Genomic DNA, 12,678 nt, shown 5'->3' with positions numbered 1-12,678 from the left:
CCCCCCTCTCCCCCACTTCATGGATGAGAAAAAAGAGGTAATGACGGACTTATTACACTCTAGATCTGCTCTGTAAGGATTGTGACAATTCAAATGGTTGTATTGTAGTATCATTAATTCAGTAGTTAATTGTTTTATAATACAATGAAAATGGCATTTCATGGAAAGGGTCAAAAGCCGTGTTCAAGAAGTCAACTTGGGGGACTGACAGAGAAATGTACCTTTGGCGACCTCATGCGGTAACTTTAGGCAATTAAGAAAAATGACAAAGAATCACTTGCATCATAACAATGATTCCTGAATTTAACAATTTAACAATTATCATTAGAGGAATACATAAGAACCTAAAAATACCTCATTCTATCGCTGTCAATGGTAGGTTGAGTTGATTAAAAAATACACAGAAAAATTCAAATGAAAAGTACATCTTAGATGACAAAATCCTTTAAAAAATCATAAAAAAGCTTTTAAAATGATATAAAAGTACAACTGTAATATTGGAAGAACCTTTTCAAAAATAAAAAAGTACTTCATTTATACATTCCCCATTTATATAATTTCAAATGATATATACATTTTATTTTATAATTACTTTTCTAAAAAATGAAAAAGAATTCTTAATAAGATTTATTTTTAGATTTTATAAAATGCTTTTTGAACGCAAAAGAAAGAAAAAATGGATTGAAATTGCAATTATTGATTTTAAAAAGTGGAAAATCAGGAAATATAATATACATCTATAATCTTCATGATCCTAAAAAAGAAAGTCGCCACTCATGATTTACTTTCTCAGGCCGCACAAAATGATGTGCCGGGCCAGATTTTGCCCCTGTGCCACCACTTTGACACCCGTGTTGTATACAATACAATGAAGCATTCTTTGCGTGTCAAATTTTAAACTTTTAATGGAGTCAGATGGCTTGGAATAATGGTGAGTTGATGTAAAATACTAAGTCAAATGTTACTCAATATTTGGTGAAATTGGTTTACTAATATGTACTGTTTCGTAGCACTAAGACCACAAAACTCATGACTATTCTACGTCATCTTCAAAACATAGACAATGAGTGAGTTGGGAGGACAAACAACCTCTTGGAGCGCGGTAAGCAAGCCACCATCTTTTCCACTTTCAATGTGGCGGGACAATAAGGGCGTGGTTACGCCTATTGTCGACGTAGCTGAGTTAATTAAGCGCATGCGCAGTGACCGTTCCTTTTGGAACGCCAGTCACACGCTGACGGTCGACCAGCACGCTAACAAGGTAAGGAGTAGAGCAATTCACTCGCCTAAATGCGTTTTTATCACGCTATCGGGATATTTTTCAGCAATCAATTGAGCCAAAAACGCCAACAAATCTCTTAGTTTAATGCCAAGTTTAACACGCCGTCGACAGTTTGGAAAAGTTTGGGCTTCATTTCCCCACCGGCTCTGCTGTATGGTACTAGTTAACATTAGCGTTAGTGTCACACTATTTGACTTAAAAAGTATGTTGTCCGTTTTCTCTCCATTATTGAGTCGTGTGGCAAGACTTTAAATTTAATCAAACAACGCCGAGTCATCAACCGACAGTTTGCTGGGTAAATGCTCACTCTAGAAGGCACGACTTAGTTCCTGTTGTTTGTTGTATGTAATGTAAGTTTTCATTGCGAGTGCTAAACACCCATTGCCGATTTGTAATTGTTCTGTTTTTACAAAAAAAAAAATCACTTATACAAAACTGTTAAGCCAACTTTCTCCGAGCTGTTAACGTCAGTCTGTATATTTAATCGCCATATACAAAACTATTAAGCCAACTTTCTCCTAGCTCACCGGTGTCAAAGCGGTGGCCCGGGGGCCAAATCTGGCCCGCCGTGTCATTTTGTGCGGCCCGAGAAAGTGAATCATGAGTGCCGACTTTCTGTTAGGATCAAATTCAAATGAAGATTATACATGTATATTTCCTCATTTTCCCATTTTTAAATCAATAATTGTAGTTTTTTAATCCATTTTTTTCCTTTTTGTGTTTTAGTTCAAAAAGCATTTAGTAAAATCTAAAAATAAATATATTTTAAAAAAATCTGTTTTCCACTCTAATATTGAACATATTCCCAAAAATATTTAGTTTCCTTTTGAAATGAAAAACAAATTATAAGATATTTTCCCTCAAGAAAAAAAAAAAAGCTCAAACTAACATTTTTTTAGATCTATAAAAACTGAATATTTAGGGCTTTCGATAGTTTTTTTTAATCCAATTTAAATAGAAAAAAATATCAAAATATTATTTCAAAAATAGTCCGGTCCACGTGAAATCGAGTTGATGTTATTGCGACCCGCGAACCAACCCGAGTTTGACACCCTTGTCCTAGCTGTAAACGTCAGTCTGTATATTTAATCGCCTTGTCTGGAAAAGGAGAAATAGCACTTGGCACTTGCTAACTAATTTTCATTCTTTATTTTGATCGTTTATTAAATTTCTTGTAAGATTTCTCTATCCCGTAATTGTTTGGCAACCCCCAAATACCTTGGTTAAATCAAGTTTTCCCTGTTTAGCATCAAGATAAAACTACTTCCCCAAAAAAACAACTAAGCCTATCTGTTGAATCTCCAGTCTCTATATGCTAACTTGTGCTTTTTTTGTGTGCAAATTTTCCCTGTTTAGCACCAAGATGCAGCTCTTCTAGCATGCCTAGAGCACTATTGAGGTTATAGAAGAGGAGACTGGGCCAGATCAAGGTAAAACTAAACCCCATTACCACCTCCATTCTATATATTCTAACTTTTGCTATTTTTTTGCATGAAACAGGCCTGAGAGATCTTCCTCGCAAGTTGTCCACTTGAATCATATGGTGTCTCTGTACTTCTGAAAATCCAAATTCAATAAAAGCCTAAAACATCATGATGTTTCACTGGCCATTCATTTCCACAGCTCTTTGACTAAATCTTTAAGGTAAGAAGGATCTCAGTTAATGTTAGAGCAGGAATTCTAAGTATTTATTCCCAATTTTTCATATTTTCTGTTTATTCCCCCAGTTTTTTAATTTTCTTTCTTCTAATTTTATTTTGTAAGTGTATATACCCTGTCTTTTTTCCTAATTTTATTTTCTAAGTGTTTCTTCCCCTATTTTTTTAATTTTCTTTCTTCTAATTTTATTTTCTAAGTGTTAATTCCCCCAGCTTTTTTAAATTTTTATTTTCTAAGTGTATATACCGTCTTTTTTCCTAATTTTATTTTCTAAGTGTTAATTCCCCCAGCTTTTTTAAATTTTTATTTTCTAAGTGTATATACCCTGTCTTTTTTCCTAATTTTATTTTCTAAGTGTTTATTCCCCTATTTTTATTAATTTTCTTTCTTCTAATTTTATTTTCTAAGTGTATATACCCTGTGTTTATTCCCCCAGCTTTTTCCTGTTTATTCCCCCATTTTTTTCTAATTTTATTTTCTGTGTTTTCCCTTTTTTTTCTAAGTGTTTATTGCCCCAGCTTTTTTTTTATTTTTCCAAGTGTATTAACCCCCAGTTTTTCCTAATTTTATTTTACAAGTGTTTTCCCATTTTTTAAATTTTCTTTCTTCTAATGTTATTGTCAGTGTATATACACCCAGTTTTTTTCCTAATTTTATTTTCTGTGTTTTTATTCCCCCAGCTTTTATTATTTTTTCCTAATTTTATTTTCTAAGTGTATTTTACAAAAATTAATTGTAAGTGTAAAATTATTTTGTGAACCTTTAACTAAAGTCTTGTCTTATGTCTACAGGTGGACAAACCAAAGACTGACTACTCCAATCAACACTTCAATGTAATGCCAACTAAGTATTTTAAAGTTGAAATGTTTACCTGTAAATAAATTTTTTTAACTCTCATTGTTACTTGCATTTTTGTTAGATAAAGACAAACACATGTATACATTGAAAAACTTTTATTTTGAAAGAGTTTGGAGATAGGTTCTAGCATAACACCCATATATACTTTACAAGAGCTTTTATTTTGAAAAACTCCACTGATAGGTTCGCCCAGGCCCTCCAGCATTTTGAAAAATCAGGGTTGCCTTCATCCATTTTCAAATGGACAAAGACACTCCCCTTGGCACCAGGTGGAATTCTGGAGAAAAAAAAAGGGGGTCAAGGAACTAAGTAAAAAACCATTCGCAAGGTCTTACCTTTTATTTTGAAAAAGTTTGGAGATAGGTTCTGGCGTAACACCCAGCACCGAGAAATGAGGGGGTGCGTCAGCCTATCTGTACATAGGCAGGAAACCTTGTCCCCCTTGTGGAATTCTGGAAAACAAAAAAAGGGGGTCAAGGCACAAAGTTAAGTAAAACCATTCGCAAGGTCTTACCTTTTATTTTGAAAAAGTTTGGAGATAGGTTCTGGCGTAACACCCAGCACCTAGAAATGAGGGGGTGCGTCAGCCTATCTGTACATAGGCAGGAAACCTTGTCCCCCTTAGGTGGAATTCTGGAAAAGAAAAAAGGGTCAAGGCACAAGAGATTAAGTTACATAAAAAAGAAATACAGACTAGGGCCTAATCAAGTCAAATTTAACTAAAAAACTCCTACATTTAGCTTTTTTTCTATAAAACATCAAAAGGGTACCCATTACTCAGACACTGCAAAAGAAGGCAATATTAGACATACTCCTGATGGTCTGGTTTTCTTTTTGTCTGCTGCAGAGAGACTAAAAATGATCCAAGTCTTTAAAGGCCCCTTATCCAGTCTATTTTTCATGTTTTCCTCCACAAACAAATAATCAGGATCTTGATGTGGTGGGAAATATAGAAAACACTGGACAGGGGCCCACAAGGCACAAATTACATGAAAATAATAAATAAAATAAATCCCATTTCTGCCTTGAGTTTTTCCAGTCAATTATTACAAATCCATTTATTCTTAAAAAATAAATATCCAAAAAGCTACAGTTTCTCTTATGCCGAGGAAAAAAATGTTTAAATGACACCTGCACTATTGTTGAATAAATGTCTCACTTAGGTTTTGTCAAAAGCACATTTAAAACTAAAAATGAAACAGTCCGGAGGTCTTTAAGAAAGTTAACAGGGTAAAAGTATGTAATCTATTCGAGTGCACAGTTTCACTACATGGCAGAATTTTTTGTACCAATTACCAATTTCGTCATACGCAGTTATCTGGGTATGATGACAAAGCCTATGTGCGATCATTATTTGTAAGTTCAGAAAGATGTGAAACTGACAAGCGGAAGCTACTCCTACACTTGCCACTATGGTATTTTTTTTTAAATTAAATTCAATAGGGATGACCCTACTTTACAGTTTATTTATCGCAGCCATGTCTGGTCTACATTAACCGCGATAATCGAGGGATTACTGTTTATTCCTTACACGTCCACTAATGGCATTTGTGTGGGTGACATATCCACAGGTTTTTGCTATTAAAACACCAAGCTAGTTCGTGTTTTCATTCAAAAGTTGAATGTATCATGATGAAAAACGAGCCAATTGCGCAAAGCCTTGAATACTGAACGCTGACGTTTAAATATTACACGGATAGAGAAAATCGCAACTATTTAAAAATGACTCACTTTGTTATGGCGTCGACAAGATGCCCCTTTCTGGTCGTTTTGGCGACATTCTTGATGTTTCCCAGCAGTCTGTGCTCGTTGAGGGACTGAAACACACAATGGAATGATTTCTTGTTAACAAAGAGCGATTGGTGACGCAATGTAGCCAATTTGTTTGCAAACATTTTGCCGTCTGCACACACATGGGGGCTACATCACGTCAACGAATCATGCTCTTATCACTCTTAAGACGAGAACTGGGGCTTCGGAATCCCCAAATGACAACGTACCGAATGTGCTGCATCGTCCTGTGAGAAGTTTGTCAGGCTTTCTTCGGCAAATCGTAACTTTTGAGCTGCTCTGCAGTGCACGTCCGTGCTGCTTCCTGGCTCATCAGCCATTTTGGGGTTTGACGTCGGCAATTTGAACTGTGAGCTCGGCCACGCCTATTAAAAATACACACACACAAAATATAAATTGTTTTCATAATAACGTGCGTTAGTCAGTGTGTGTGTGTGTGTGGGGGGGGGGGGGGGGGCTGGGGGAAATGCTTTTTGTTTGGACTTTAATACTTAAAAAATACATTGTTTTCTTAATAACATGCATTAGTCAGTGGGTGGGGCGGGGGCGGGGCTGTAAATACGTGTTGATTGGGCATTCATACTTAAAAAACACATTGTTTTCATCATAACGTGCATTAGTTAGTGGGGGGGAGCTGTAATATATTATATGTATATTATATTTTGTGTTTCAATACTTATTATTCCAAATGGTCTGTTATCTTCCTTTCATTGCTTTCCCCCCCGGTTGCACTGCTTCCAGATGTGTGTTTTCATATTGAAGCATTTAACCAATCACATTTCAGCCATTATTTGTTGCCAGGATCAGAAATCTGCCTCAAAGCCTTCACAATCAGTTCTACGGGCTCTGCTGCATTAAACAAGACTGTTGCTTTTACAGTATTTGTATTCAATCAATAAATGTTGCTAGGAAGTGGATTTTACCTCATTTTTTTGCCGTTTCACCATGGACGTATATGGACGTATCGACGTTCATCGCTGTCTTTTTACTGGGGAAATGATACTCCGGGCCCAGTTCTGATGTCTAAAAAGCTCCAGTATTTGTATTTAATCAATACATGCTGTTTTCGGCTGGATTTTACCCCATTTTCGGGCAACGTTTGCCCGTACGCCATTGACGTTCATTGCTGTCTTTTCCCGGGAAAATCACCGGCCCGGTTGTAATGTCTGAAAAGCTCCAGCATTTGTATTTAATCATGAAATGCTGCTAGGAAGTGGATTTTACCCCATTTTTGTGCATTGATTTATTGATTATTTTCTATGTGTCGCAGCTGTAGCTGCAGTAGAGGTTTTATAGCCATAAAATAATTTTTGAGGGTTGGATTTATACGTTGAAGGCACTACGAGAAAATGCACGGACCGCCACTGTATTATATGTACTATGAGTCCTAACAAAGCGTATGTGTCATTGTTGAAATTACAGTAACAGAAAAAATATTCAAGATATTGAAAATAGAAAAAAAATATTTTATTATTTGACGCATAGTAGTATAGAAAAGATAATGCACATTTGTAACAATGGATTCCACATTTGGAAATATATGGGAAGATATTTTTAACATTAAAAATAAAATGGTTCGCTTGGCTGTGCCAAAGGTCTTCTTAAAAGTCCTGTCAAAATTCATCTTTCACCTGCGGAAAAAATGATATAATTTTTGTAGCAAACAAGAGTAAATGTAATATTTGTAAACATTCAAACTACATTTTAATGAGAGTGCGGAAAATGATTTTACAGCTTAAACATGAAAAAAAAAGGATCAAATCGTGTTGCCTGTACCTGTGTCCGAAGGCAAGAACATGGAAAGAGGTCATCACTGGGATGTTCGACCAGCTCCATGCCTTGACGGATCTTAGGTTGAGTCACTTGAAGTTTAGCGTATTCCTAAAGTAGACCAAAGTCAATTAAACAGAGCTGGATAAAAATTGGTATGAGTTGTATACTGCCTTTTTCGTAAAAAAAAACTTGGAAGGATCAATTAGATAGTAATGCACTCTACAGTTCTCTTATCCAATGTACAATATTTGTTTTATGTGATAAATGATTTGTTTTCTCTCAGGAACCTGTAAATTTCACTTCAACAACCCAAATAAAACAGCTTAAAACAAAAGGAGCTTTCCATCTGAAATCTGCACTTTTTGAATGTTATGTGAGGCGATCACAACTGAAAGTGAGTCACCAGCTATTGCGATAGCAGTATTCCTTAAATACTATAAGGTTCCTTTTTTTCTACTATCGTGAATATTTGTCTGATCTATTTTGAATTTTCTATTTATTTTTTCAAACCGAAATTACCTGGAAAAGTTTGTAATAGTAACAAAATATATTGTCTCCCATAAGACGTTTGCGTGCAAACTGTTGACCTGCAAGTGCAATTTTCTTAGCCTGAAAGACAGTAATTGCAGCAGCATGAAAAAAAATGAATGCATTCCACTGAAAGTATGAAAGTGATAAAACAAATAAAACTGACTTCTTCATCGTGTTCTCGGGCCCATTGTATCTTTTCTAAAAGATCTCGTAGGTCGGCCCTGATCGGGATGTAGTGTTCCCACGGCACCAGCTCATTGTAGAAATGCTCGTAGTAGCCGGAATCCTGCTTGAACACCACACTGTCCCCGGCCAGGAGGTAAGGCAAGCGATAAGCTGCCACGGTGCCGTCAATGTTTATTTGGTACTTGTACTGAGGCCAAAACAAACACAAAACACATGAACAAACCCTGTTCACAGAATTAACAGCCATTACAGTTCAGTGGTACCTCGTTATACAACATGCTCGTGGTACGACAAAAATTTCGATCGAATAATTCGCTCGCGATACGATTAAAATTTTGAGATGCGACCAAGCCAGGTGGCCATGTCATGAGAGGCTGTTTATCATTGTAGCGCACTGTCTTTTTTTGCCACATCTCTTTCGTGTATAACTACTATATCTACGAGGACTGAACGATTTATTCAGACGAGTTTCGACCGGGAAACTCACAATGCGCATGCGCGGGCAAAAAAGAGGGCTTTCTGGGTAATGAAGTATACTCGTGCACACAACACCCATAGGCAATGGCACCCTTTCTCAGAATAAAACTTCATTACCCACAATCAATATGTGGGTAAGCTCAGTTAATGCATTTCCTGTTATTCTTTCTAAGGAAAGGAGCTCCCGCGATCGTTCTTTCAAGACTATTTCTCGTTGGCAAGTGGTCGTGCGTTATCCTATTGTGAGAACATTTGTGTGCATCATTTTCGGAATATTTTGAAGGAAATACAACAGCAAACAGTCCATCGATAGCGAACGTGAGGGTGGAGGCGTGGCAAACCGCTAACCCGGAAAATGAAGGTAACAAAAGATTAAGACAAAACTAGCATTCAGTTTTGTGTAAAGTTACATTAAACATATGTTTGAGTGTGTCTGTATATATTTATCCAAGTTAATTTAAATTTGTTTGTTCGTTTACGAGTGCCGTGGATAAAGTCCCCCAAACAGAACCCCCCTCCGCCTCCATGTATGTCGTTGTCTCTCCCCTCCGTGAAATGCGTCCAATTTTACATCTATTAAAACACATTTTATTACTATTAAACCACTCGTTATTTATTACTTTGTCAATATATGGCGAATTAGAAGAAATAAAACCTTTTTTCCAATCCAGTATCCTGTTTTTGGTGTTTTTTCAGACGGCTGGAACGAATTAATTTGTTTTCAATTCATTTCAATGGGAAACGTCCGCTCGAGTTACGAAAAGCTCGACATACGATCTCAGTCTCGGAACGGATTACGATCGTATGTCGAAGTACCACTGTACTGCATTTGCGATAACACATTTAATTGAATTCCGATCTCTTGCTTTAGCACACGCCATCCAATCTAAGTAAAAATGAGGAGTCAAATAACAACACTCACTTTGAAGAAATCAAAGAAGGAGACATGCTTGACAAGAGGGCCGTACAAATTCTCGTCGTGTTTGAAGAAGAAGAAGTTGGTAAAAGCAGCATCTATCATGTGGGGGTGGGCCCTGGACAGCTTGACAAGCTCCAGACGCTCTTGACGACTGTCCCGCCCCCTCCAGAAGGCCGTGGCGTTCTTCTTGGCCCACGGTGGTCCCGTATTTGCCTGCACCGACATCATGTCCAGGCTCACTCTATTCATTGCATGTGAAAACACGACGGCTGTGAAATTTCGTCACTCACATGTAGAGAATGATTGACAGCTTACCTGCCCATGGTCTCAAGGACTGACTCCGTCAGGTCATATGTGGGCATGACGATATCTCTGGTATTGTTTGAGCCACACCAGGAGAATATAGGATGAAGATTTCGAGAGGGTTTTCCTTTCTCGAGTGGCCAGTCACCCAGGTTTACAAAAAACTCCAAGTCAGGTAACTTTACCTAAACATACAACGATATTTTGAGTAGAGTCATAGAGGCGTTGACCGCACATCTTTCGCTATTAAAAAGAATAGAACATTATATTAACTTTTTCCAGACCCCTCAAAATACAAAGTTTTGTATCTCTCTTAAAGGAAGAAGAAAATAATGTGGGAAACCAACACTTTATAAAGTGGACTTAACATTATATAGAAAACTCATTTAATTGTTTGCTGACGTCTCATCCATTTTGACTGGGAGGGGTAAAAATGTTCAATTCCTTCCCAGTCAAAATGGATTGTACATCAAGCACCGCCAAAGACATTGAAAGAATAGCATTTACATGTAGTTCTGCCAGTTTGAATTATTTTGACAACTACCATTGTTGATGGCAAGCCAGTAATTCAATACTAACATTTAAAAAAATAACAAACAAACACGTGTTTGGCATCATGTAAGACACTAGATTAGAATATGCAAAGTGTTCATAATTTGCCTTTGGTTTTTCTAAATGACCAACATTGTCCTATAAAGGCTTAAGCACCTTATAATAGTGTAGTTTAAGATAAATGTGAAAAGATTTTCACACAGATGTAATGAAAGCCAACTCACCTTTCTGCTAAGTGACAGGAGGATGGCATCCGTAAAAATCCGAAAACCTACGTGCTCGCCAAGTGTTTCAACGTAGATCTAAAATGGATTAAGTTAAACAGTATGAACAATTATCTCAACTCAACATTTATTCACATAAAGCTTTCGTGAAAATATGAAACGAGATTGAACAAAAAAAACGTATCTCTGCTATGTGCGTTTACCCCGCATAATAAAACAAACTGAAAATGATTGAAAAAGTGATGATACATCGCAGTACAATAAAAAGCTGTGCTTTTAGAGCGCAAGTATTCCTATTACAATAACGCTCCTGAATGCTCTTCTGGTATTTGAAGGAAAAAAAACACCTGGTTATAACAGTGCTCCAGGCATGGTGCTAATTGCTATTCGACAAAAACAAATACTAACATTTTACACGCTCACACCTTTTTTAAATTTGTTAATATAAAAAAGGCCTTCTGTTAAAGTACTAATTTGCCAAGTGATTAATTAGTATTGCCGATAAATTCAAGTTCATTTTTGGACCGAGTATACAGTATACAGTATTTTCACGACTATAAGGCGCACTGCATTATAAGACGCACCCTCAATGAATGACACTTTTTTTTTTTCCATATTTAAAGCACACTGGATTATAAGGCGCCCTGTCTATTTTGGAGAAAATGTAAGACTTTTAAGTGCGCCTTATAGTCGTGAAAATATGGTACATGTAATGTGCAAACCTTGTTATCTTTGATGGTGTAGTGGCAGAGACTTTGTCGCTGCCCAAAGCGCTGTGGAATCTCCTTATCGTTGCGATCTGGGTCTATGCTGGCAAAATGGGACAGATCGCGTTCTATCTGTGGAAAGGAGTGAGGACAGTGCATATGGGACTGCCAAGCTGAGCCGTCGATTTGCGGACAGTCACAGGCCTCGTGGTAGACTGGTCCTGATGGAGTAATTTAATAAAAATGGTCATTATTAGGAAATGGAATAACATACATTTATACTTGCATGCTCGTCCCGGGTAACAGTTTGACCCAAGAACAAATGGAAAGATCTATTCTAAAATGTTCCATAACAAAAATTCAACCTCAGAGCTTCCGCTGTACTCCACCTCTGAGAATGTATGGAGACTTAGCCACGTGTTGGTCCACATGCAGGACATGGATGTGAAGGTCTCTGTAGCTGGCGTACATTCTGTAACGAACCAGGAAAGAGCCATCTTGCCGATCGAGAACCTGAATCCAGATCCGGGTGAAATGCTCCGATGGAGACATCATCTTCACTTCAAAGGTTTTCTCCCCTGGCGATGTTGTTAAACTGCAGAGAAGAACAGAATATACTTTTATGTTGTTTGGCGCAGGTGTTTTGTGTGTTAGCTTAGCTAAAATCATATGTACGTGACTGATAGTGAATTTTGGTGCTATATTGATGATATTAAAATTGCAGTTTTCAAAATAAAACTGTAGAGGAGATTCTGATATTGATTTCCTGTGAAGTTCAAGCTTGAAGATCATTTTCATACCTGATATTAAGATTTAACATCTCGATGCAATATTCTAGTGAACATTTTTGGTAGCAACCTGCTGCTTTCTTTATTAAACTGGGTGATATTTTTATTTGGTCGGAGAATATTGATAACCTATTGACGTAGAAAGTGATGTGATATATCACCATATTTGTAAATCATCACCACCCTGATATAGAAATAAAGAAATAATTCGATTGCAGTTTATCATCAACACATTATCAGTTAAAGAGAGTCGTTAGTAAATGCAACAGGATGACTGTGTGATGTTTGGGATAAAATGCGCAAAAGGAAATCCGTCTCAAATGTTACACCTGAGGGGAAAATCTTTTTATGTCTCCTCATTCATTCAATGGGCTTCATTTCAACAGCCGAGTTATTATATACTGGAGAGATTTACAACTTGTCTCTCTCTTGCCTGCCAGACAATATCAATAATGGCTTTGAAATAAGGCACCTCTATTCACCTGGATAATGTCCCGAGATGGACATTAAAATGACTTGGATATGTTAGAGCGTATAGTTGAGGAGAGGTTTTACAAGGAAGCGAAATATATCCATCGAGATTTATCGTAGGCACATGTGATAGTTCAAACATAACTGTGAAATGCGC

The 12,678-nt window shown here is 37.0% G+C and overlaps 2 protein-coding genes and 1 long non-coding RNA gene across 3 annotated transcripts in view; 1 reads left to right on the top strand and 2 right to left on the bottom strand.

Annotated features, from left to right (window-relative positions):
- The first annotated feature begins 1,191 nt into the window (after positions 1-1,191).
- LOC144087452 (uncharacterized) lies at positions 1,192-3,838 on the top strand. The gene is made up of 4 exons (XR_013304751.1): positions 1,192-1,261; positions 2,639-2,712; positions 2,783-2,926; positions 3,733-3,838. It is a non-coding gene; the product is annotated as an uncharacterized LOC144087452 (long non-coding RNA).
- Positions 3,839-3,879: 41 nt separating this feature from the next.
- LOC144087050 (uncharacterized) lies at positions 3,880-6,013 on the bottom strand. The gene is made up of 5 exons (XM_077617322.1): positions 5,800-6,013; positions 5,531-5,616; positions 4,314-4,432; positions 4,135-4,251; positions 3,880-4,076 (listed from the first exon to the last, which is right to left on the bottom strand). The coding sequence occupies exons 1-5, from the start codon at positions 5,908-5,910 to the stop codon at positions 4,036-4,038; spliced, it is 474 nt and encodes a 157-aa protein (XP_077473448.1). The 5' UTR covers positions 5,911-6,013; the 3' UTR covers positions 3,880-4,035.
- A 1,022-nt stretch (positions 6,014-7,035) lies between these two features.
- Positions 7,036-12,678, bottom strand: part of stxbp5l (syntaxin binding protein 5L) — a 121,352-nt gene continuing 115,709 nt past the window's right edge. Inside the window, exons 36-44 of the mRNA XM_077617588.1 lie at positions 11,652-11,857; positions 11,278-11,483; positions 10,556-10,633; positions 9,792-9,964; positions 9,480-9,717; positions 8,058-8,267; positions 7,883-7,972; positions 7,367-7,471; positions 7,036-7,221 (exon numbers count right to left, since the gene is read on the bottom strand). Of these exons, the coding sequence (XP_077473714.1) occupies positions 7,204-7,221; positions 7,367-7,471; positions 7,883-7,972; positions 8,058-8,267; positions 9,480-9,717; positions 9,792-9,964; positions 10,556-10,633; positions 11,278-11,483; positions 11,652-11,857 (1,324 nt within the window). The 3' untranslated portion in view covers positions 7,036-7,203. The remainder of the gene's footprint in view (positions 7,222-7,366; positions 7,472-7,882; positions 7,973-8,057; positions 8,268-9,479; positions 9,718-9,791; positions 9,965-10,555; positions 10,634-11,277; positions 11,484-11,651; positions 11,858-12,678) is intronic.

This window comes from Stigmatopora argus, chromosome 13 (assembly GCF_051989625.1).
Source record: "Stigmatopora argus isolate UIUO_Sarg chromosome 13, RoL_Sarg_1.0, whole genome shotgun sequence".
Lineage (NCBI taxonomy): Eukaryota > Metazoa > Chordata > Actinopteri > Syngnathiformes > Syngnathidae > Stigmatopora > Stigmatopora argus.
This window is presented reverse-complemented; position numbering and strand designations above follow the sequence as displayed.